This window comes from Fundulus heteroclitus, chromosome 12 (genome assembly GCF_011125445.2).
Source record: "Fundulus heteroclitus isolate FHET01 chromosome 12, MU-UCD_Fhet_4.1, whole genome shotgun sequence".
Taxonomy (NCBI): domain Eukaryota; kingdom Metazoa; phylum Chordata; class Actinopteri; order Cyprinodontiformes; family Fundulidae; genus Fundulus; species Fundulus heteroclitus.
Genome location: NC_046372.1, coordinates 6691492 through 6719194, shown reverse-complemented (window position 1 = coordinate 6719194; position 27703 = coordinate 6691492). Strand labels below are relative to the sequence as shown.

The following is a 27703-nucleotide window of genomic DNA, read 5'->3' as shown; positions in this document are numbered from 1 at the left end:
GTTTCTTTTTGGCACACGATGGAGTCTCTGCATTCAGAAAAAAGTTGGACTTGTGTGCTCTTGTTAAATGGGGCTCAGTGGAAATGTTTCCGGTGTTGGAAGATATTGTGGAGAACGGAGAGCTGCAGCTGGACACTGTACAACAGGTGATTGTTACGCATTTGGAGGGGTTGCGTGAGCAGTTTGTAGAGTATTACTTCGAAGAAGAGACCTTGGCAAATCAATGGGTTGTTGAACTGAACTCTAAAACGGACTTTAAAAAAAACATGAGTAAAATGTCAGTTACACACTTCTCGCTCCATGTGGAGAGTTACCCCGCCTCTCCACAAAAGGGCTACAGGTACTTGTTCCATTGTCATCTACATACCTGTAATGTGTTTGTTAACATCAATCAAAAACAAAGTCTGCAGGTTAAGAATGATAAACATTTATTCCTGTCAACATTGCCTCCCTTCATCAGGCACTGTGAATATCAAAGAAGCAGACTCATTGCTCCCATTAAGATGAGGCAAGAAAAGGGTTTGTGGTGAGGCAAAGTGAAAAAGTGTTAAATGTGTATGAAAAAGCACATAAGTTTAAAATGTATAGAAATAAATATTTTTAAAAAGCATAAATGTTTAAAATGGTTTGAAAATGTACATCTATAGCCAAAAAAAACCTGTATGAGTATTGTTAGGTTTTTTGCTTGTTTTTGTTTTCTTTTTGATAGAGGAAATTTTCTTTTTTAAAAGGATCTTAATAAACTATCATCTCTATTCCTGCTTTCGACAACAGGAAAGACAGTAGCTACTCAAAACACTCCACACAAGCTACTTTTTACTTTCACACTATCTGGGTTTTGTATAGACCACCTGAAATGTATATTTTGGATTACATACATTGCCATGTACACATTTATTACTTGAAATCTATAAGTGTAAATCTAAATTTTCTACTTTTTTCAATAAAATATAGTATGAACAGCAGAAAACTGACCTTCTTACATTTAAAAAACAAATTTATCCAACAATAAATTGTCTTGTTGGATAGATTTACTTGGCTATCTCTAAACCAATCTCTAACCACCAGATAAACGTGGGAAGAATTCAGACTCCTCTGGGGAAAAAAAACACTATCAATAGCTACTCTTGTAAAATTTTAATTATAAATGTCTTATTGAGCGAGCTTATATATACTTTCTGGCAAAGATCTCTTCTTCCAGTGGCTAAACCTGTTGAAAAATTGTGAATGGTGAATTAACTGTGTTTTAGCAGGAAATTTTTACTATTCTCCAGGGTTTCTCTAACCTGTTCCTGACCTCAAATCTAAATTTCAGGAAATTCAATGATAAACAATTGAGAATTTTAGGTAAAACTGGAATTATGACAATACAAATTATGATCAGATATTTTTAATATATATTTTTTATACTTTTGACCAATGTCAAAACACAAAATTATGAATGTATTTTACGGATCCAGGAATATTCCCAGCTGAAGTGTTTCGATGCTGAGGATATTTTATTCTAGTTTTATCCCAGGAGGCTTATTTTTGCCAAAAGTGTTCCCTTCCACAGCATATGCCAACCTAGAACAGCATGAACCTCCTTCTAAACCAGAAACAAGACAAATGTAGGAAATGACTTAGGGGTACAGACTAAACATGCTGCTTCAAATAAAGTAAACAAGTTATCTTCTTGTTGATTGTAAAGAATGACATCTTGTACATCTTGTTCTCCCAGAGTATTGACTGTTACACCAACAAAATCCACACATTCTGCCACATTATGACGACAGCTGTCGTGAAAATTTTATTCTATTTTCTGTTTTTCTACAGTGTGCTGTACAGCTTTAAAATAGAAAATTCTCCCTGCATGAAACAGAATAAGAGAAAACATAAAACAGATTGCTTTGGACTGGAAGTAAATAATATCTACAAAAAAGGTGAGAAAAAGTAATGCAGATTGGCATGCAAAATAAAAATAGGCTACATTTAAAGAAGGGGTTAATAAAGGAAATTAAACCACTAGGATCACCATGACAACACTGTGGTCTTTTAATTCTCCCCAGCTAATCGTGTTAGAAGTCAACCACTGAACATGTAATTTTCTTTTTTCCTTTTATTACACCATTATGATCCGACTTTACACTTTGTCTTAAGCCTGTGGTTCCAATTTAAATGATCAAACAAATTGGTCTTGTTGCATTTTATCGTTCTGGCATTTACAGAGCAAGGTGCTGCTGGCTGATCTGTAAAAATAACTAAATAAAATGGCACCGTAAGATAAAGCCGGACCCAAGAAATGTTTTATCTGAATAAATAATTATAACAACTCTTTTTTTTTTCTAACTAGTATGTAAGGGGGGTTTCAGGGTGCAGTTGGTAGCACTGTTGCCTTGCAGCAAGAAGACTCTGGGTTCAAATCCTTTCTGCATGAAGCTTGCATGTTTTCCCTGTGCATTTGTGGGATCTCTCCAGGTTCTTTTCACAGTCCAAAAACATGACTAAGGTTAACTTGCCCAAATTCCCCTTAGGTTTGTGCGTGTGTGTCTCTGTGTTGCCTTGTGATGATGATGATGAATTTAAAGTACGTATAGACAATAACAGCAGAAAGGCTTTTGTGTTATGCATCCAGTTGAGGTACCTGACATCGTAACACCTTTGATGTGATTACTACATGCAAATGCTTGCAAAATGATGTCACTTAAACAATTTACAAATGCATTGTTGGGACTAACAGGATTGCTGCAAAGACTAAAAAAAATGATTTATTTGTTCCATGTAGAAGTAGGCTTCAACTCTGTCTAAAGTCTTTGACCGATCAGGTTTATCAGTCGGAAAATGATCAGTATTTATCAGCCCTGTTTGCATTTTATTTTCAAGAACAAAAAATTAAAACTCAGATTCAAACAGCTGTATCAACACCTGTTTAATAGATTAATAAGATGTGAACAAGGCCAAATCAAATATATTTTACAGCGTTCACAGAAGTTTAAGTCATTATTTCTAATGAACAGTCTACATAATTAGATGGCATTACGCAACTTCTCGTTAGAATTCCTGATCTATGCTCACTTTTCACATGTTGAGTAACCCCTTGGTGCCACCGTTTTTCAGTAGTAAGGCAACAGTTCAGCTGCACTTTAATTTTTCCCCTAAGGAATTTAAGGCCAATTACACATCAGTTTTCTCCCTGCATGCTGCATAAATTTACAGACCTAAGCCTCATGAACACACACACACAGGGCATATCCAAGTTCTTTAACCTCGCATCCTCAGCACGCTACACACACACGCACACACACACGGGCCGCTCATGCTGGCATACTGTACGTAGCCCTGCGCATTGGGGTGACCCGTTACAACGGCCACACATGCACTAGGAGAGAGTGAACACAGGCCCTGATTTGGTTTGACTGCACAGTAATGTGCCGGGTTTAGATGGCTGTCCAGAGTGCGTAACCCTCGGCAACTACATGGAGATAGAAAAATAAGACTGTCTGTTCTCATATTCTACTGAGGGGCACGGCCAGACAGGACAGCCCTATGATAGGAGTAGAGTGTCTGTGTCCCTGTGCATGTGCAATAACCGCTCACTGCCTGTGTCTACAACGCGCAGCATTGGAGAGAATATGTGCATTTAGCGATACATTGTGAACTCAAAACGAAAATGATTGTGCATGTATTGCAATAAAGCAATAAAATTCAATTACTTATATTCTGTTGGGTTAGATTGTAAACAAATAGGGGAATTTGTGCTTTATACATATTGGGGATATTCTAAAGCAGAATTGTCACTGTTCTGTAGCTTTACATTATGTTGCATTACCATTTTAAATACAGCAGCGCAAGAAATTGTTGACAAAAATGCAATAATCCACCTCCCACTTTCTGAAAAATGCTTTGAAACAAATTGAAATTCCTATGACATGAATATAGCACAAAGAGAACAAAAATCATACACATCATAAGGCTTGAGAAAAAACTATTAAGCAGCCTTTCCTTACACGCCTCTGTTTTGCTGTCAAAAGTTTACTCGACTTTCACCTTGCATTAAGACTTTGGGCCCTTGTGGCTTGATCGTTTGGAGGCAAACTAATCCTCTTTTGCTCTCCCTCTCAGCGCTAAACCTTTCCTGAATTACAGTGCTATCCTATTGTGCATGCCCTGTTTTAAGCTCAGTTAACTCCCTTAAATGTGACTGTTTGTGTGTGTGTGAGTTTTACATCTACTGTGTTTTCCAAATGATGACTGACGGATGATTTGGAAGCAATAATTTGAGTCACCTTTCACTTATCTTGGCCAAACACCAAAAATAAGGAGGGGAAATAAAATCTCATTGTTTCTCCTACACAGAAATGCACTTGCCGGTCACTGAAATTCAGAGGAATTAATAATACCGAAAACAACAATATCCTGACGATTAGAGCTAGGACCTTCAGACTAAAGAGGATTTTCAGCTTAACTTTTTTAAGATTTAGCTACAAGACTTATGCTCAGGACAATACTGTAATTGAATAAGACATTTGCATGAGGATTACCGGTGCCCAGTTCTAATTCTTTTTATTTAATACCACAAAGAGTTATTTTCATTCTAATGCATAATGGTTGTGAAGAACAAACCTAAAGCGTACGCACAGTCGCTCTTACATGATGTGCAGTGAATGGTCAAATGAGTAAGCAAATACAGAGATTCAAACGCTCCCTCTCCAAACAGCATCTCATGACTAACATTCTAGTGGCCTAAATGCATCTGTGTAAGTGGTGATTTTACTTGAACCGTAAATGTTCTGCCTGAAGCACACAGCTTTCCCTGAAGCTATAAATACATAGCGAAAGTTCTGACTTCACACAGCATCTTGTTACATTTCGCTTTAAGGAGGGGAGAAACAAAGGGAAATGCGGAGGTTAAAACAAATAACTAAATATCTTTTCAAATCCTAAGGGATATGCAGTTATTCAGCATACTTGGGGACCAAATACTGCAACAGTTCTAAGAGTACATCCACAGACTATCTTCCATTCAGTGTCCATGAAGGAGCCGGGTATTTGGAGACTCTCTCCCATCTGCATCTGGAGGTCACATTAATATTGAAATGTGAGTAAAGCCGCATAATAGTACCACCCAGACGAAAATAAAGTGCCGGATGGCAAAAACCAAATTCATTTAAATGAATGTCAGCTCCTCTGTTAGAGACATTTACTAATGCTAAATTTATGCAGACAAGATTAGCATGGCTGTTGTAAGCTTAAAAAAAAAGAAAACAGAGTAACACAATATACTTTCCATCAAAAACTAAAATTAAATTGCAGAAAGTGGATAAAAGGGGTACTATTTGTGACATATTTGTAAAAAAACAAAAACAAATGAACCAAGACAAATACACACATCTACTAAATAAATACAGATGCACAGACATACGACTAAAGGAGAGCATTTAGAAAACTACTGTTAGGAAATTCAAGAGCACAAATAAACAGATTTCAGCTTTACTTTCTCTTTCAGTGGAGAAAAGATACAAAAGTGTCAATATTAAAACATGTTTTTTGATTTGGAGAAATGTATGTTATGAAATTAAATTACCATTGCCTGAGGACTTGAGGGACCTTGCAGGTGAGCATGTCGTTATAGATCCAAGGCCATTTAACATGGACCAAAAGTATTTTAAATGCATTTCACATGCAGCAGGTAACCAGTTCAGAGATTTGAGAATATAGGAGTGATCTTTTCAAATTTGTCACTACCTGTCAGAATAATGACTGCCAATTAAGTGCAGCAGAATGGTTCTGAAAAAATTAGAGAACATTAAACAATTTCTATTTTTGGTGCTAAACAGTTCAAAGGGGTTTCATAAAAACTCTGTTTGTATAGAATCCAGGCAGCAATTTGATAATCTAAGTTGTTTGACATTTTTACCCTGCTGGTTCGTGTCCAGTAGCTCAATGGGGGACATTGTTTATATTACTTATCATAAGCAATAATGGATATCTAAGGTACTTGTGAGCCCACTTGTCCCATCTCACCAGCAGGTTTTACTGTGTCAGCGTCCATATTGTTACCTAAATCAGCCACTGTTAATCTCATCAGAGGAAAGGTCAAAAATCCTGGATCAAAATACACCTGCTGGCAGTTTTAGCAGAATAAAACTGTATTGAAAAATAAATGTTTTGTAACAGTGTTGAGGATATTTAAACCACTTATCATTTGTACTTTCTTCTACGACATTACAGAGTATAGATATCTTTCGTGTTCTGCTCAACACATACTTTTTTACATAGTGAAAATATGCCTTACACCACAGGGGGTATAGTACGGAAGAGGATTAGGGCCACTCAAAAAAAAAAAAAAAGTCTACTTAATTCTGACTATTTTCTCAGAATTCTGACTTTTTTCTTTGAATTCTGAGATTAAAGTCAGAATTCTGACTTTTTTCTCAGAATTCTGACTTTTTTCTCAGAATTCTGACTTTTTTCTCAGAATTTTGAGGGGAAAAAAATCAGAATTCTGAGAAAAAAGTCAGAATTCTGAGAAAATAGTCAGAATTGAGTAGACTTTTTTTTTTGAGTGGCCCTAATCCTCTTCCTCTTCCTTAAAGTCTAGTATAGACTTTAACGTCTTGCAAAAATTTAAATAATTTTAAAACGTTCCATCCAGAGCCCCAGCACAGTGAGTCTGTGAATCATATATATTTTGAACAAACCTCAGATACTAAGGGCAAAAAATAAAAAGAATAGCACCAAAAAGTATACAAGCTTGATTAAAAGAAAAACACAGGTGGGATTAGAAGGTCGACAGAAAAGTGCCTGAAGTGAGAAAAGTGTATGTTGAAGGGCTGAAGAGAGGAGAGACTAAAGCAAGGGAGGGAGCAAAGGGGGAACGAGTAAAATGTAATAGGGCTGGGTGAAAGACAGCAAAACCCAGAGGGATGTCCACAGCCAGACAGGATCTAATGATGCTGTCTCAATAAAAGAATCCACAGTGCACTAAGTGCTGGTTGTGATTGAATTTAAGTTTGCAAGCCTTTGATTTGGAGTCCCACGAATTTCTGTTTTTGAATAATGCATGAAAACCAAAATCATATTTAAAAAAGCTTAACACGTGGGAGATGTATGCATATGCAACTATATACGGAAATTAATTATTCACAAATGTCTTTCAGTTCAAAATTTTGATGCCAAACATCTTTGTAGCTGCATTACACATTGAGGTTGCATCTTTAAATAAAAGTACTATCCTTGACAGAGTAAAAATAGAAAAGATAAGTTCAAGAAATATTGCAGTCTGAGTGCAAAATACTGCCCGACATGGTAAACGACAGCCATACTAATACAGAGAAATCCCAAAAATAAAGCAACCTCCTGAAATGTAGCTTCTATAATCTTGATGCTTTAACTATTACAATGATGGTGTAACTGTTCCTAAAAAATACACTCATATTCAAAATGCAGGCCCCTTTGCAGCAAGCATAGTATGCCTTTCTTTAAATAACTTTTTATTTTCATATTTTGGAAGACATCCTGATCTCCAAAGAAGCCTGAAGGATAAGCACTGGTTTATTTACGCGGAAATGTGCACTTCGATTTAACTTGATTATCATGAAGGCACAGTATTTGAAATTGGGGTATTTGCAGTATTTAGTGTTACCACTGCAACATTATGAATAACCAACACAACCAACCATAACATCTTATTCTTTCTGTCCAACATAACATCTTGCATGCACCATAGGCATAAATCACTTCACAGATATGATTTTTAGCCTCAGGATCTTCATTAATGCAAAATGCTGTCTGGATGAATACTGTTGCAAATAAGCATAACGACAATGTTAAGTGACATATTCCACTTAGGAATTAAACTAATTAAACTACGGATGAGAGACAAAACTAAATACAACTTTAGAGTCGGTTGAGGTTGCAGGTTTTTTTTTTAATTATTATTGAGGCTTAACACCTGACCTCTGTGATATTTTTAAATATTGCCTCAAACTACTCACTATATCTGGCTCTCTACACTATAGATACACATTGAATAGGTTTGAAAAATAAAAGTTCAAATATTTCTGTAATTTAGTTCCCTAAGTGAAGCACATCACACAGATTTATTACACACAGACTGATGTTTTCAAGCTTTTGTTCTGTTAATTATGTGTTTTTCCACGATTAGAATATCACATCAGATACAGTAATTTTTAATACAGAGATGTGAGCTTCATCAAAAGTATGTTTAATACCGGATTAAAGCTTTTTCTTTTCAAAAGGTACTTTTAATCTGAAAAACAAGACTCATGTGAGTTCCAAGTTATTGGATGGGTACACTTTCATGTTAAGTGAATGATGATGATCATCATGCAAAAATCCAATGTTGTTCTCCAGTTTGGGTCCTGCCATGTTTGTTTAGTCACAGAACACAACATTAGTGGCAAGGGCAATCCCCCATGAGATTAGCATGTCATGTCTATGAAGTATATGTTACACTTATGATTAACTGAATTTTATATAGCGAGAATAAGAGTTTAAAATGTACAATCTCAGGCTGCATCTGGGCAGGATAACTTAATTTAATTTTTCCCTTTCACATGCTTACTTGTCACCTGAAAATATTGGGAAAAGGGTCAATGTTACATAACAAGTCTATGAATGTGGCAAATTCATAATATAGTACTTATTAGCTGAAAAAAAAAAAAAATAAAATATATATATATATATATATATATATATATATATATATATATATATATATATATATATATATATACACATATATATATATATATAAGCGAGAGACAGAGACACAGAGAGATAATATTACATTTATATTAGATATACAGTCATATTCAATAAATTAGATCATCAAAATTTGATTCAATTAAGTTGCATCACACCAGTAACAAAGCCAACATTTTTCATATTTTTAAAACAAGCGTCTTGGAAATGCATATTCTAATTTATAATGATATACATATATAACTATATTTAACTTTACACACAATTTTAATAATGTTTTTCTAATAAGCTTTAGAAGTGTTTATCTTTAAAATCTTAATTTTTTTCTGATAAACTTAGAACAATTTTGTTACACTTTTTAAAAGTTTTAAAAGTTCAACAACAGTTCAAACATGAAATAAGTTTTGAATAAGTTTTACATTTTGAAGAGGTTCCAGAGAACTTCCAGCTGCCAATAGACAGCAAAACACATCAATGAAACATCCTGGGCAGAAAAAAAACTTTTATTCTTAATGTGAGCAGGAAGGCTCCTGTTTTGTATTTTAGGATATGCACAAAGATAACGACACTAAAAACGCTTTTTTTTTTTTTACAGACTTTCAATCTGCAAACCAGATGGGCACATGTAGGCAGCTTCATGACATGTTGCCAAGTGTGTCAAGCAAAACTAACAGCACATTACAATTCCATGAAAGCAATTAGCAAAGTGTTAACACCTCCTATGTGTGTTTCTATAATCGTTGGCAGCACGATACACTAGATTGTAGGGGCAGAGTTAAAAAGGATTCACTAGGAGTGTGGGCAAAGGGCAGCTCAAGAGTGAACTTGATGCGTGGAGAAAAGAAAAAATGATTAAGGTACAGTACTCTTCTTTCCAAGCGCTACTTCTTCCACATTCTCTAATTTGTTAAAGCACAAGAAAGGCTCACAATAAAAGAAAGTTAAGAAAACTTTACAACTTCAAGATCAGTATCAACACAGTGGAAACTTTAAGGTTTTTTTCCTTTTTTTCCATTTGTTTATTAACTGCTAGGATTAACCATTCATTTTAGCAACACTTTCTACTGTATACTGACAACTATACAAGGGTAATTGGTATAAAAGGGTAATGCACTCATTTTCATGTCCAGTTTTGTTATCTTACATCTGTTGTCCTCATCAATTCCTGCAGCTATGCTTGGATGTTTATTTACATTCCAATAATAACAAGTAAAAGGTTATTGAAAATATGTCTCTGAAGTTTGACTTTTTGCACCAATACTTATAGGCATCCAGACATCAGATTTTCTGCTCCATGAAACCCATGTTGATGCTCAATATTGCACTTAAATGGACCTTTAATATTTATATTGTTCTAAATGGTTTGTTTTCAATGGACATGTATGTGTAAGTATGAAACAGTCAATCCAAATTTTTTTATATATATATATTTACATCATACTATACAATTATGATATGGGAGGGGGATAATTCTACTTGAACACTTTGAGTAGTTTTATATTTGGTACTTTTATACTCTTACTTGAGTAAAAGGTTTGCATTGATACTTCTACTTCTACAGAAGTATAGTTAGACTCTAGCATCTATACTTCTACTTGGGTAATAGATGTGAATACTTTTGACACCTCTGGTTAATCTGAATGATTGGGATAAATGGTCATAACAGGAGTTGGTCAATCTTCCCTGTTGTCATTTCAAACCTTTGCCGTTTTGGTCCATTGGCACCCAACCATATAAGACACAAAATGGTTCACAACGATCATGCATCACTTCTTACCCACGATATTGTTGATTTGTACCTACTTTCACAACCAAGAATTTTAAGTAATTTCCCTATGGTCATCCTTTACTGTACAGTGATTTGGTTACAGGACTTCAATAAGACTAATAATAGGATAGTATCATATAATATCAGGAGGTTGCAATGACCAACCCCAATGGAGTAAGAGTGCAATGAATAATCATCAGACAACAATATACAGCTGAAATGAATAAAGTCTGAAATTTGAGCTTTTTTATCTCCATAATTCATCAAACTACTTAACAGGTTATGGAAAGATGGCTATGAACGGATGTGTTTAAGGGTATGAAATAGAAGTAGCTTCTAAAGCATAGGTACAAATGTGATGCTTTAAATAATCCAAAAAGAGAAAAACATTTGCAATGTTTGATTCTTAATACCGTCTACACCTAGGAGTCATGCTACTGCCAGTGTCATACATAGATCAGTTCTGTGTTGGTTTGGTATTCACTAATGGAACAGAGTGGGATAAACTTTACAATGTCAATGTGGAATTAGCATGTTTTAGTGCTAAATCTACACAGATACTGTGCTGTCTTCCTTTTAAATACATCTCCAATTCATTTATATTCAAACAATGATACATTATTGTTATATAACATTTAAAAATAAAAATAGGTTTCAAGTATTTTTTCACAACTGCTACTACAATTCTATTGTTACCAACAAATTAAAATATCACTCCTTTTTTAATTTTGTCTTTGTGAGACAACATATATCATTAAAATGGCACCGTGTAACTTTTAGCCACAAGCGGTGCTAGACCTGTAACTTCCAGGTTTAGCGCCCATGAAGACTACTGGCAACACTGCTGTTGCAAAACTAAACAGTCTCCCCACGTGTTTTTGAATCTGATAGCAGACCCCTCTAGATTAAATCCTACATCAGCGAACCAAAAATATGTCTGATCGGGTGTCATATGTGTTTTGTTGTTACCAGACTGCCATAACCTAGTGTTGTATATAAACCTAAAAAATATTTTGATACATCTCAAATTAAGCTAATACTTGGGTCAAAACTTAAACTGTGCTGCTTTAATAACATGTATTAATAACTTAAAAAAATAATTGCAGTAAATGTAAAACAATACTGTGTCACACCTTCATTGCTAATCACTGAGCTTAATTCTGTTTATATCAGGCATCAATAATAGTTTACTTTTTTTTTTTCATCTGTGCCTATGAAATGTGTAAAACCATGTCACTTATAACAGCATTGTCTAAACATTTTTATTTTTAGTACTGCAGCCTGCAGAAGCCGTTGTGTGCTAAGGTTAAAGGATGATGTTTTAATTGCTTTAATTGTCTAAATGGTTTTCTGGTTGAGTTGCAAAAAGTAGAGTGTTATTTGTCGGTTGTTTGTCAACAATGTAATATCTCTTCTGTAATGCCACTGAAGGTAAATAACAGGTTGCATACCAATGTAATTTTGTAATTTTTTTTTTAGGATTCTGCATCTAGGTGAGAAGTTATTCATTTCTATAGACGAATGTAAAATAATCAGAAGAGAATAATCCAAGTGGCAATGAAATGTATAGCAAGTATGGAATAAAAGCTTATTTCACACCTCAATAACTTTTTACCAGCAAAAAAAATAAATACTGTTGCTAAAAATAATGCAAGTATAAAAAGGACAACAGAAGAGAGTGGCTTTATTAGGTACACATATTAAATTACCTGTTAACACAAAGAAGGAGCTCAAGTTAAAACCGTGCATTAGGGTGGGCTCAAACAGGGGATGTGTGACTTTAGCATGGTTAACTATAGTGCTGTTGAGAAACAATTGATCTATGAGTATTTCCTATATAAAATCATTTCAATATTATAGAATTTTCAGAATAAAAAAAAGGACATCCAATGGGCTGTGTGGACAAATATGCCCTAACTGATCTCAGATCAACGATAAATAATTGGCAACAGAAACAGAAAGGCTCAAACATCGACTGCAAAAACCAAAGTGAGCAGAATAACATCTCTGAACACACACAGTATAATCTTGAAGTAAATCAGGTACACCAGAAGAGATCACACTGGATCCTACTCCAGTTAATTATAACAGAAAGTGATGCTATATTTCACAAAAATTGGACAGTAACTGATTGTAAAAATGTAGCTTGGTCTGATGAGTCTCGATAATAGCTGCGACACCCAGCTTGTAGAGTCAGAATTTAGCATGGATTTATCTTACCCAGTATCAATGATTCATTGACACAGGCGATGGTGTAATTGTATTGGTATTATTTTTGGGACATTTTAGACTCTTAAGTATGACTTCGTTCCAACAACACAGCCAATCTTAGTATTGTGACGAACCAAACTCAATTCTTTACAACTACAGTGTTCTTAGAGCTACTTCCAAGAAGATGGCGAACCATGTAACAAAACTCAAAGCACTTTAACAAAACAATAAGTTTGCTGTACTGAAACAACCTCTAAAGTGCCCAGATTTTATAGCAATAGAGCCCTGCCCCTTTGGGATGAGGTAAAACGGGATGCTCATATTGTGGATATTCAGCCGACAAATCTGCAATAACTGTGTGATGCCATCATATCAACATGGACCCAATTTTCTGAAGAACATTTCAGACACCTTGCCATATCAATGCCAGATGTAACTTTATTGTTCTAAAGGCAAAAAGGGTTGAACCCAAAACTGAAATAGAACAGCCGGTGAGAGTAAATGTGCCAGTATTAGTATCAGCTTAACTTCAAGCCCCTAGTTCTCCTCTGTGCTTTCACACATGACCTTGATGCACTATAAAGGTGCACTAAACTACACCTAGTTTGAGGTTTGAGAAGAGGTTCTAACAAGTATCTTTACATATGAGAAAATGCACGAGTTTCAATTGGAAGGGGTTGTACAACAAAGGCCATGGGAAATTGTATACAAATGAAGAAATAAAAACTATAAAATAAATAATTATTGGATTTGAAAATGTTGACAGGGATTTTTTTTTTTTTTTTACATCTGTGCAGGCAATTCCCTTTTGTAAGTAGTACCCAGACGTTAGAGTGTGTGGGTGTCTGTCTGTTTACATTGTTGAACAAACTTGCAATCGTCATGCACTCTTTGTTTTATGGAGCAATGAAAAGTCACTGGAACATTATTTTGTGTAGAGGAAATAATTTGTTGGTGTGATGGAGATTGCCTGTAAAAGAAGTGGGCAGTCACATGCACATGCATAAAAACACAAAAATACACCCCCACCCACACATGCAGCCATGTGGCTATATTCACAGAGAATGGTAAGGTGGTGTGCTAACAAATGGGCTCTTTGAGATGCCACTTTATAAAATATCCACACTGCTTCATCTACCACTATGCCCACACACATCTATGCATGGAAAAACCAGGACGCTAAGTATATTGTACAAAAGGAAATGCATTCAATGCACATTTAGGACACCTTGTGCCCCAGTGAGAAACATCTCCAGCAATCTTTGTACAGATTGCTGGAGGACAAAGACAGCATTTGCCTTGTCAGGCAAAAAACAATAGACAAAGCCTGAAAACATGAGAGACAGAAGAAAGAGAGAGTATCTGTTCCACTGGAAGGACACCTGATATGTTCACTAAATCCTCATGTTATACATGTAACTGCTGTCCATGCAACAAAAGTGCACTTGCACACTTGAAATCATCATCTACACTGGTGCTCATTTCATAAAAAGAGGATTCCTTCCTTTAAACTTTCCCTCATCATTACAATGCTTGCATGGACTGAAACTGCACACTATGCACTTTTTTTCACAAGACGACTGGGAGCATACAAATTTCTCTGTTGTACTTTCACTCTTTGCCCTACTTGGTCAGGGATCAGTGTAAGAAAGATCAGTCATTTAAATAATAATATGCATCACTACACATGTGTTGTATGTTCCTTAAAGTATGCAACCTAACCTAACAAAAAAAGCTGAATAAAATGTGCTAATTCCATGAAAACTCTTTAGATTAGTCATAATGAAGATGCTTTATGAGGGCTAAACCTATATAGTGAAATTGTTTCAACACTTTCACACAGATTTGCACACACAGTGAAATAGTTTCTGTTTCATCCCCACTTAACTTAAGCTCGGTCAGATTTGATATTATCGTGTGTTGCCACACATTCTTAAACTGTATTTTGGCCTGGATTTTGACTCCAAAGATCTGAGTATGAACAGGAATATGCGTTGATCTAAAACATGTCACTGTAGGTCTGGCTGCATGTCTTTCCGTCATTCCATTTGTATATAAGTCAGCTGAGTATACATAAGTCACCCTAAATATCTGCTTTATCTCCCCTGTACTTTCATTTATTTTTTATTCTTTTTTGATACACTTTACATATGTGGACACACTGTATATACCTTATACCTTATGCACCTGTCCTCCTTTTGGCACCTTCTTTTTGTTTATTAAGCCGATGTGTGACACGTAAATTTCTCCAATGTGAGAATAATAAAGCCCTATCTATCTATCTATCTATCTATCTATCTATCTATCTATCTATCTATCTATCTATCTATCTATCTATCTATCTATCTATCTATCTATCTATCTATCTATCCCTGTGCCAATTTTCCTGTATGTTCACTCTCTAGGTTGGAGGCCACCCCTGTTCCCTAAATGACATGCCTCAAACTACAAACATGACTTCCTGTGTTTGCGTTTTTAGTCGTCACTCTTCCAGAAAAGAGTCCCAGGTTTGTGGAGTTTCTGACTAATAGCTATCTTATCAACAGATTTTCCCAACTGAGCAGTGAATGTCTGTTGCAACTCCAGAATTCCCATGGGCCTCTAGGTTATGTCTCTCTGCCCCAGCCTGTCAGTTTATGTGACAACGATATATTTTTTAAGCCATGCATTTTGCTCTCAGTGTAACGTTCAGAGCTTTGACTAGGCCCACTGCTTAACCCTGCCCTCAAATACCATACAGTCCAATCACTCAGGAGTCTGGGTGTGAGTTTAACAGGACCTTCCACCATCTGGTTTGTTCCAACCTCCTCACTGAGTGATGTGGTGAGATGAAGCACCTTGGGCAGGCCTGGTATGTCTCTTGTTGCCTGCTCTGCACTCAACCTCTGACAAGCAACAAAACTTCTCTTCACAGCTACCTGTCAGTCCATCTCAGCCTCAAACACACAAACGCATACCCCCTCTCTCCCAGTTAAAAGTTCTGCCTCAGTGCCCTGGTACAAATGTCAGCGTTGCTTTCTGTCTTCACAGTCTCAAATACCTCTAAAATGCACAGAAATCTGATACAATTTTCATCTCTGTAAATTGCAAACCCACATAAAACTCTTGTGTTCAAGCACAGAGGAATATGAGGTGCTAAATCTTCCGCATCACAAACAGCATGGGCAAGCACATCTCTCTGCACTGGGATATATAATTCAAAATATATGAAGCATTTAATATACACTGCCAAGCACTCCCCCTCCTGCATAGCTACAGATCACACACACACAAAATGGTTTGTAGGAATGTAAACAAAACAAAGAATTTAAAAGTGGAAGCTCTCCTGACAGCTGCCAAGATATACATAGACATCCATAATACCAAGTGGGGAGAAAGAAGAAATCTTTCCACAAGAAAAGACCATTGCTACACTAGAAGTAAAAAAAAAAACATATACTTCTTTAACTTAGTGCCCTTGTGTTTCAGTAGTTCACATCTAAATAATGAAAATTCACATGGATTTCATCATTTGAGGATCTGTGCTGTTTAATCTTTTTTTTTTCAAGATCACGAAAGGCGTCAAATTAAATATTAAAAGCTGAAAAAACCCTGATCTAGCTGGAACTTGAACTCATGACACCCGCAGGTAAGATTTTAGAACAACATGTCCATGTTTTTGCTAATGAGGCGCTTAGGGGGGGTTAGAGCATCATCCATCAACAAATCCAAAATGTGTCCGAGAACAAGCAGATCAACTCAAAACTAAGAGACACTGTTGTGTAGAACCAGCTTAAACGACAAGAGGAACATGAGGCCTGTGCGGCATAGCCTGGGTCGCCACACGGCATCAGCCTAGATTTACAGAAGCCGTTCTGAGAGCTGGAAACCTCTACCATCCCATTGGATATTAGTAAAAATCTTTGGACAGTCTTGTTTTTTTCCTGTTACAAGCACAAGCTTCAATGTATTTTGTTAAATTTCATGTGATAGACAAACACAAAATAATGTATAATTTTTTTTACAAATACATTCATTCCCCTTTACTCTGTTATCCCTAATTAGAATTCAGTCTAACTAATGCCTTCAGGCATCACCTAATTAGTAAACAGTTAACCTGGATTGTATCGTTTCGTCTCAGCACAAATACAGCTGCTCTGTGAAGGCCTCAAAAGGTTTTTTGGGTGAACTTTAGTAAACAATGCCATCAAGACTAAGGAACACACCAGAAATATCAAGAATAAAGTTATGGAGGCATTTAAAGGAGGGTTAGGTTATAAAACAATGCTCTGAACTTTGAAAATCTCTTGGAGCACAGTTCTCGCAATCATCCCAACATCAAAGGAATATGCGGAGATTCACAGCTCAGGGGGAAAATATGTTGACAAAAACCAGTAGTCATGCAGTCCATAAATCTTTTACAGAAGCGCAGCAAGAAAATAGCCACTCTTGAAAGAAACAGCCACAAGAAATCCTCTTTGCAGTTTGCCAATAGGAGAAGAAATCTTTATTTGTCATTGCAACGAAATTTGCATCCGCTGGGCTTTTTTTTTTTACAGTCTTGTTCAGGGAGCCAAAGTGATAGTCTGCAGGGATCGAACCGGGTACTTGCAACCTTCTCAGGGTGCATAGTGCTTCGTACATTCACACGGTGACACATGCGAGGCTGCCAGAGATGGCCGCCGCCAACGAATCAAAGTACACAATGACTGAGACGGTCGGAGCAGGGGGTTGAACCGCAACCCACCAATTACGAGGTGATCTCCTTACTCTGGTGGCACTTGGGGGGGCGGGGCAAAACACATTTGGAAGAAGATTCTCTAATCAGATGAGCCCAGATTTCTAAAACGCTGTTGTTGAACATTTCTCCTGCAAATCCCTCTGAACACACCACTTCCACAGTGAAACATGGTGGTGGCAGGCACTATACAAAAGGAGTGCTATTCCTCAGTGGGGATAGGGAATTTGTAGAGAAGCTTTGGTGGAGCTTAATACAGGCTAATCCTGGGAGAAAACCTGTTAGAGGCATAGGACTTAAAACTAGGGCTGGGCAATATATCGAAATTTAAAAAATATCAAGGTTTTATTAAAAGAGATATAAGATGAGAGTACAGGTGTTTCTCTCATTTATCTATAGCTGTTTATTTAAATGTCCCTGTGACATATTTGGGATAAAGCTTTGATTCAGAGATGCCTTTTTTTTTTTTTTACAAATACTTTATGAAAAATACATATTGAGATAAATATTGTATATCAGCATTCAGACAAAAATATTGAGATATTATTTTTGGTCCATATCGCCTGGCCCTACTTGAAATTGGAGTGAAAGTTTATCTTTCATCAGGATGATCCTAAACATACAACCAAGGCTGCAGTGGGATGGTTTAAATCAAATAATCTTTGTGTGTTAGTCAAAGTCCCGACCTAAATCCAATTGTCAGTCTGACTTGAAAATTGATATTCATATATGCCCTTCATCCACCCTGAGCTTCAATTATTTTGCAATAAAGAATGATTAAAATTGTCTGGCGGTAGAAGTGCAAAGCTGGTAGAGACATACCCTAAAAGACTTGCAGCTGAAACTGTAGCCAAGGTTGCTAAAATGCTCTGAATACAAACAGACAGAACAGTAATGTTGAAAAAAATGCAGAATTGTCCTCCTCCTTCACAATTGTGTGCACTTTGTTTTGGCCTGTTACATCAGACCCCAGTAAAAACATTTAGGTTTTCAGATGTAATGTGCAGTAGAGGTGATGAATCCAGGTTCAGAAAGTCAAAAGTTGATCCAGAGATTAGTTCCAACCATTTGCATTTCCAGCTTCACTGCACAGACAGGGACTATAATCTCCCAGTTAAGTGAACAGAATGAATGAAAACCAGGCAGGGTTTTTTATTTTCCTGAAGCGGGATTCCCAACCCGACAACGTAGGAAAGCTCAATAGGTGTAAAAACGTTTGACTAGTGTCTGGAAAATGGGTACAAAATTGCACCCAAGAATTTTTACTGCTGTGGGATGGTTTCACTTCTCTGTAACTCCCCGCTTAAATTTGAGCATGTAAACATTTTCAAAGTCCTTGGAAAATTTGAGAGTCTAGGTTTCCATTTTAGTTTAAATGGTATTTTAAATTAATTTCTGTGAAGTATGTCCACTGGCAGACCTCGTTATGTCCTGTTTTTGCTTGGTTTCATCTAAAAACACATTTAAAGTCAGCATATTTTAAAAACGGCTACACTGCAGTAAAATTCCTAATATGCAAACGGTATGTACCTAAGAAAGAACAAATAAGCAAATAAGCAAATCATGACTTTAACTAGGATGAGCCAGGAACAGTGACAAAGTGAAGCATCTAAACCTCATCCTGAATGCTTGATGAGCCAGTGGATGAATTGCTAATAACCAGCGAGACTCCACGCTGGGAGCCGAGTTTGGCTTCCTGAATCCCAGAACACACAACCACCCTTCCTGTCTGTACATCCCTAAAACACACACATGAAATTAAATCCATACGATCTGGCCTCGTAAAGCAAAGAGCCATTGGCATGCCGCACACGCCACAGTGAGAGCCAAGAGGCAAGCGGACCCCCCTCCCTTCCCTCTGCATGCTGATCATTAGAAAGACAAAGTGGGAAAAGCGACAGAGGATGAGGGGAAGAGGAAGGGAGATGGGCGAGGCAGTAGTGCCATCTCCCCAGCGGCTCAATCACATTAATGCCTGGACAGAGCGAGATGAAACTATCTGCTGGTCACTGCTGTTAACATCACCAAAATAATGAAAAGTCTCCTGCAGGATGACAGCTTTGACGTTTTAGAGAGCTAAAAATGGGATGATGGCGTATAGTCGGCATTTGTCAAAGTGTTTTGCTTTCTGCCATCCATCTTTTCTCCTTTTGATACACACCTCCGTTTGACTCTCTTTCCATCTCTTACCCTCATTCCATCTTTAACAGCAACAAAGGGATTAAAAAGGGATTACCTTCCGACATGTCAATGTGACACGCATGCTGAGTATAATAGGGTTTTTATTTTTCTCGTGCACTCCAAAAGTCTATATGATAAACATACTAAGAGAGAAAGAGGTCAGTGTTATATGTGTTATGAAGAAGATGGGTGAGAGATACAAACTCTCTCTCTCTCTCTCTCTCTCTCTCTCTCTCTCTCTCTCTCTCTCTATATATATATATATATATATATATATATATATATATATATATATATATATATATATATATAGTAATAACAGTAAAATGCTGCCTTCTACATCTTGGAAGTCAGAACGTACAAATTTGTGCGAGAAAGGCTATAGTTCCAGCTCCAATGTGTTCGTGTCCCATATATGCTTGCAGTGTGGTGTATCTGCCATTTACACGCTCTGCGGTGGAGGTAAGGATAAGCAAAAGCAGGCATGTTGTGTGTGAGTGGGTGGGTGGGGGGGGGACAAGTATTGTTTTAGGAGTGATAACCTTTTCTTGTGATTCAAAGTACTTGGGCTAGCTCGGAAATGGACTATTGATTTGAAATAAGGTGGAGGAAAGTGAAGGAGGGTTAAAAAGGGAAGAAAAAAAATCCACGATGACTGAAATCTTAGCAGCCAGCCAAACGCCCACACCTATCCCTTTGCTCAAACTAAACCAAATCTACATCCCATGTTTGTTTAAAAGAGTGAAAACAACCTAGTAACACCTCAGTCAGATGTACCAAAAAACAGTTGTGATTTGAGACTATTTCTATTCAGCAAGCTTGACCGTTTTGGTGAACTAGTTTGCAACATTTAGACGACAAGGAACATGAGTTCCACTTTATTCTCCTCATAATATTTGATCCTTCAACCTAAGTAGGAGGTTTGTCTGGATTATATTGCCAATAGGAAGTTGTGCTTCTGTTTGTGCAACTCTCGTGCCTGCAGTGGCCATTTTTACCCAGATAACATTTTAAAACACAGCTCTGTCCACCAGCACAGCAATGGCATCACTGTGTCTTTATGTAAATGGAACATCTCTATCACTTGAAGTTCTCCAAAATTCAGCCATTCACCTTCTTACCAGAGATAAAATGATGTAATATGAGCACTGGTTTAACTTCCTTGCATTTGCTTTATTTAGTATATTTTGGAATTAATTTAAGATGCTATTATTTGTTACCATGGTGGGGTGGGAACGAAATTGTGTGGTGGAGTAATTATTACTGCACATCATCCTAAACTTAGTATCCCAATCACTACCACTATGAAGCATGGTGATGACTAAATCACGCAGTGGAAATGAGTTTCTTCAGCTGGGAGAGGAAAGCCTAACAGAGTAGATGGGAAGATGGACGATGCTAAACATCGGGTAAACCCAGAGGAGAACCTGGTACCACAGTATCTCACACAATTTTTAAACCCTCACATGCCGCTGAGCTAAGAACATTGTCAAATGAGGTATTTTTTTTATAGATGATTAGGTCCAGGCTAAAAGTGGGAAAGGCTTTATTTAAAAATAAATTTGCCAAAACACCATTTGAAACTAGAAACGCACCAATCAGAACTTTCTTTGCTGACTCCAGTTTCCAATTTTCTTGAGGGTCGGACCTTTTCGATGCTGATTTTTAGGGATTACCTTGTTTCCCCAAGGCCTATAAGAGCAAAAAAGAAAATGTGCAGCTAGTTCCTTGATGAAAGAAGTCATTTTTATGGGCATCTTCATTTCCTGTTTTTCAGTTTATTAAACATCTACTTTGAGTGGCCTTCAACGCAGTAATAGACGGTACATTGTTTTTAATGCTTGTTTTGGTTTGTCATGTTTTTCCATCTTATTTGACACTTGCATTTACAGCTTTCTTGTAATTGCCATTTAAATCCTGTTTTTTTCATGTTTTTCTATGTAATTGTATTATTGCACATGACTTTGATATAACTTGTCTTTTATTTGGAGAGAGAAGAGAAAATAAAGAGTCTGGACAGGTTCCTTATTTTTGCATCACAGTATATGTCCCCATCCTTTTCCGATTTTTGTAGATGTAAAACAGTGCATTCTGTTCCCTGAAGTGTTTATATACTGAAGACAGTGGGTTTCCTTAGTTTTAATTTAAGGAATAGAGAAAGAAAATATTTTTTGATAATTTGACCTGCTGAGCAAAAATCACAGTCAAAGGACAACTGGCCGACTGCCATCTCTGGAAACACTGGTACATCACCAGTTTTGATGATCTTCCTGTTTTGGTGGAGTGTGATGTGCTACTTTTAATTGGGTTGATTATTTGTATTAACATTTTTGTCATTTACTGGTTTTGCACACCATTTATAAGCTACTGATAGTTTACAGTTGATCGATTCTCCTAATATATCGTTCTAGACTTATTAGGAAGTTATCTGTACCTGGTCTCGATGCAAAAATGGTTATTTGCAAGTATTATAGTGTTATAAGTCTGTGTGTAAGGAGCTGCACAGTGGAGCAGTTGGTAGCACGTGCTGCAAGAAGATACTGGGCTCAAACCCATTCAAACCCTGGTCCAGGAGATTTCTGTATGTTCTCCCTGTGCATGTGCGAGTTCTCTCCGGGTACTACAGCTTCCTCCCACATGACCATTAGGTTAATTAGTCTCTTTTTAAATTGCCCTTAAAGTGCGTATGTATGGTTTTTCGTCCTGAGTCTCTCTGCTGCTCTGTGCTGGACAGGCAACCTGTCCAGGGTGTACCCCGCTTCTCGCCCAATGATCATCGGAGACAGGCACCATGCGACCCGGCACGGATAAGCGGGTACAGATAATGGATGGATGTGCTTAAACTGCTTGATTAAAGGAGCTAACTGTATACAGGAATGTTGCTATAGAAATGTACAGACTATACATAATTGTATATTATTTTTAGAGTCCACTGAACAGCTACAATTGTATTAGATGAATATATTATCAAAGTATGTGCAATTAACTTTGGAAACTTGGTGAAAATTGGGGTATTGCATTATTAAGATGAGGCAAATAACATAAGCTTGTATGCTATTTATTAACCTCAGAGATTCCATTCCACAAAGCACGCACAGGTAAGATGCAATATGTGAAAGAAATAAACATCAGCGGATGTCTGCAGAGCGAATGCATATCAGGAGCTTCTAGTTATTGCCGGTCGTCTGCACAGATCATTTTAGTCCTGGTACGCCTCCAAATGTCTCGTCAGACATTCAGCTCACACCGTGAAAAGTCTTATCGGGGGAAACTTACAGTATGTGAGGAGATAAAGTTCCAGAGGCTCACTGCAAGACACTTGCCCAACATGAGGCTTGCTGCTGTGATCAAACCGTTCAGTAACGGGGTGATCTGCCTAACCGGTGGATTACACCGGCATCCCCGAAGGATAAGAACCACAGTTTTTAAAGTGGAATCCTGCATGCAGGATGAAGCCTCTGTGAGTCATCGATCCAGCAGAGGTGTGAATGTAACCGTGCCAAGATAAAGTTAACCAAATTTCCAGGAGGAGAAAGGGGGGGGGGTGGCTGAACTTCAGACCCCACCGCGGGTGGCGGGGTCACATTATTTTTTGACATTTGTTATCACATCCTCTCTTTGTTTGACCAGATCTCATTCAATCACAGCTGTTGGTATTGGAAGCATCCGTTTGGACCGCAGCCCAGAGGAGAACCTCGACCTGATCCAGCTGCTGGCAGACCGCATTCAGGTAGCCTCTAAATTGGCTTATCTGTTCTGACCCTGGCCAGCTGATTAACAAACACTGCTGTGTGGCAGCACAAAGCACTGGATTAGGGAGGCGCTTTATATGTGTGTTTGAAAGTGCGAGTGCTATAACCTGGATGGGATCCTACCCGTGACACGAAAAACAATTCATCACGGACAGGTGCTTATCTCATTCCACCGGTGTATGCGTTTGCGCGCGCCAGCGAGTGCTCGTGACTCCCGACTATCAAGCGCCCGGCACTCTGCTTCAAGTCTCTCTCTCTCTCTCTCTCTCTCTGTCTCTCTGTCTCTCTCCATTTATTTTCTATTGGATGTACGAAGCCACCCAGTTGTGCGGCGACTACGCGTTCCCACCATCAGCACCTCTCATCCTGCACGGCACGCTGCTCGCTCCCTCTCCCTCTTCATGCCGCTGCCCCTAACCGACAGTCCACCTCTAGAACGCGTCTTGATGTCGGAAACACGCTCAGTGCAACAGTGACACACGATGCAGGTGGCGGTGGAAGGCGGAAAAGACGTTAGGACATCACCCCCACCACCACCACCCCTCCCCAGCATTACCACCACCTCCTGGCACTGCAGTATAGCTAACAGAGGATGATATTGGAGGTAATGCCATTGTGTTTAAGGATAATCTATAAGTAGGAAATTTGCTGCCATTCAGGATAACCCGATGGGGCAAGCATCACACGATCCAAAACCACCTGTTTTGTGCGCACACAGTCAAGGAAAACGCTGCATCCTCCAAAAAGTCTGCTTGCTTCAATAACAAGAGATATTGGTTATATTAATCGTGGAAAAATGCAACTAATGCTCTGACTAAAGCTAACTTTACTATTTGGTTTAAGGCATAATTTGTAATTTTTAATCAGATTTACCACTCGAACCCAATTGAAATGGTGGATGCAACAGAAAGAGAAAAAAAAAAGTCCAACTCGGAGCTACATCAGTGCGTCAGGGAAGCAGTGATGTGATTTAAGCAGGAGGGCTTTTATCAGTGCTGAATCCAACCGTCTGTTTCCTGACAGACGCACACTGAGCTCTGCTGTGATTCTGGGGAGCAAGAAAAAAAAAGCGCAGTAACTTACCGATATGGATGATTGAATCCGACAGCGCCGACTTCCACTCCTGGCTCCAAAAAACGCCAACAAGCAACACGGCCAGGACAACTTTCATTATGTCCACAGATCAGGAAAAAGAAAGCCAGGGAAAACTACAGCTCTGAGCAGAGTTAAAATCCCGTGAAACGAGGCTCCCCTCTTAGTCCATCAATCTCTGCCTCGGTTTGTTCTTTTTGCGTTCGAGAAGATGGAGAGGTGGTTAAAAAAGGAGGAGGAGATTTATAGGGTAAAGTAAGAGACTTGTACCCTGTTTAAATTCTTCCCAACATAAAATCAGATTCTGGGTGAGTGGAGAGGCGCCGAGCTGCAGTGAAGAGAGGGGGGAAAAAAAGAGAAAACACGCCGCCGCATCCAAAACGCCGACGCGTTAAGTCGAAGCTGAGGGGCTGGAGGATGTGGCCGATCGTTGAAGACGGAAACAAATCTGTCACGATTCGATAGCGAGAGAAGTGGTTTGGGGTAAATCTTGTTGTCTTGAATCGCAAGTCCTGCGATAGCCAATGACCCGAGATCCCCCCTGCCGTTTTAGACCTGGCGACGCAGTTTCCCCTCCTGCACCAAACGCCACCAGCAGCGGCAGCAGCCTCTCAGAGGACCAAGCCAATGACCAAAACTTCCATCCCTCCCGGGGTTCCTTTTATGATCTCCGCTTAGCTACTCTGTCGCCAAAAGTCAGAGCCAGCGGCGACTTTTCTTGAAGACGACGGAAACGCCAAAATCTGGAAAAGCCTTGTCACATGGCATTACCAAGGAGAGGTACAATATATTCCACAATTGTCTGTAGAATTCCTGTAGAAATGAGGATGGAGGAGAGATCTTATAACCGAGAGCTCCAAATTCTTTTCACCACACTGGAAGGGATCAATGTAGGTAATTTGAAGGGAAAAGATATATATTTATATATATATAAAACAGAGGATGCGCACAACGACACTCCGTGTCCCGCACTCCGTATGCGGGTACTCGCCTCAGCCCCAGCTCGAGTGGTGGCTGGTGAAGAGGAGGTATGCTGCGTCCGTGTGGGAGAGAGCGAGGGGTGGGGGGAGTGTGTGTGTGTGTGTGTGTGTGTGTATGAGAGAGAGAGAGAGAGAGAGAGAGAGAGAGAGAGAGAGAGTGTCTGGGAACTGAGAGCAGGAGGAGTTGCCAACAAGGGCGCTCATCTAGTGTCTGGAGTTACCTTGGCGGAAGCGAGATGAAATGGGAATATCTGGGGGGGGGGGGGGGGGGGGGGGGGGGGGGGGGGGGGGGGGTGCATTTTACAGGTGCTTCTTCATAAATTAGACTATTACCGAGGCGCTCGATTATTTCTGACATGCAATTTAAAATGTGAAACTCAAAATTATTCCCGGAAATTCCCAGAAATTCCCTTCAAACAATTGCTGTACTGTTAATCCTGATTATTCTGGCCGACACGGGATGACAACCCAAGATTTAGCTTTTTTTCTTCTTTTTTTTTAAATGACATTACATAAGAGGAACATTTCTGTAGGCAATCCTCAAAAGCCTATCAAACTTGCTGATCAAGGTGTGTTTCATCCAAACATATTGTTGGGAAGTTGGGTGGAAGGAAAAGGTGCGCTAGAACAAGGTGCACAAGCAAAAAGGGAACCAGAGACGATAAACCAGAGACAATGCATCTTTTGACTGAGAAGAAAAAAAAAAAGAAACTGGATTGTCAGTTAGTTGCCCAAATTCCTGTTGTCTAATGAAGGTATAGCATTTAATATGTCAGTCAAGGCCCCTGTGTCTTGAGGAAGTGTGGAGAGGCACTGAATCTATTGCTTGAGGCCCATTATAAAGTTTCCACAGTCTGTGGGGATTCCACGTTTTCTCAAATCCATAGTGAGTTGTCTTCTACAGCTCATCTGTACCTGGTTTGACTACGGTATCACTGTTCTTGATTAGCAAGAAAACTCTCATTACCTAAACCCCAAAAAGAATCTATGGAGGGCTGTCAAGAGAATGTTGAGACATCAGAGCCAACAATGCAGATGAGGTGTAGGCAAAGCCTTATTAAAGTAACCTTAGCTTCCTTAACCCTGCAGCAAAGCTGCAGGCCTCAATTCTAGCCTATATTCTACACTGCATTGGTGTAGTAATTCATGCAAAAGGATCAACCAAAGACGTATTCCGTAATTATACAGTATTGAACAGTGCATATTTTTCACCTGGATTGCATTAAAATCATTCTGAAGACTTACTGTATTTCACATTCCCATTTCCTGGCTGAGTTTTGGATTTTCATTGGCAGTAAATTAGTCCTGTTCATAAGCAGTCTAAAGGAATCGATGTGTGGATGGACCTTTGAGTTTCACTTTTTGACGTCAACTACGGAAATAAACTTTTTAATGATAATCTAATTGTTTGAGACTCACTTGGATGCCAATATTAGCAGGGACTCATCCAGACAGTTTTGTATAGATTGACCAGATGGGGGCTGCAAATACTCTTGGATTAGCACAATCGATAAAAAACCCTGAACATCAGGAGCTTTATTATACCTCTGTCACATATAGAGAGAGAGATGGAAGAAAGGCAACATAATAGCCTATAAATGACATTGACAAAATTGCCTAAATAGAAAAATGTTGAAACACATTCAAACACATCTTCTCTAAAATGTATATTCACAAAGTACGGTGCATGTAACCCCTTGGTTGCACCGCTGAACATCGACTATGTCATGAGCTCTTTAGGCAACTGCTGGCCTAATGTCCACTTCCAACTCAGCGAGAGCCACAGCGGGTTGATTAGAGCAGTAATGCATAATTTAGCCATCTATTCATTTTACATTTACAACATATGTTTATCATCTGTACCCTGCATCATTATGATTCAAACTGAATCCTGTTCATCAACTAATCAACCCTATTGTTCACTTAAGTCACATAAATCCTCCTATATTCCATGGTATGCATTCTGTGCTGGCTAATATTCATTTCATGCATATACGAGCCCATCTTTTTGTCTGCATCCATCCAGCCATCCATCACACTTAACAATCCACAGGCAGCGATCCCATCCCAAAGGTTTCTATTAATCTAACACAGACCTTGGATTAGGGATTAGATGCGTTGGGAGCTGCAGGCTATTGACCACACTTTTTTATACACACCCAAGGAATGAGAGATTTAATCTGCGACTGTAAAGCCAGAAAATCTGCTCTTAGTTCTTGTTTTTTTTTCCTGATGATTTTTGATTATTTTTGTCTAACCACTCCTAATGAAGACTGAGTCCATAAAAAATATGGCA

The 27703-nt window shown here is 38.3% G+C and overlaps 1 protein-coding gene across 2 annotated transcripts in view; it reads right to left on the bottom strand.

Moving 5' to 3' along the window:
• Positions 1 to 25449, bottom strand: part of grid2 (glutamate receptor, ionotropic, delta 2) — a 197438-nt gene extending 171989 nt beyond the window's left edge. For both annotated transcript variants that reach the window (XM_036143850.1, XM_036143849.1), the window contains exon 1: positions 24419 to 25449. In XM_036143850.1, coding sequence (XP_035999743.1) covers positions 24419 to 24506 — 88 coding nt within the window. In that variant the 5' untranslated portion in view covers positions 24507 to 25449. The remainder of the gene's footprint in view (positions 1 to 24418) is intronic.
• Positions 25450 to 27703: the final 2254 nt, after the last annotated feature.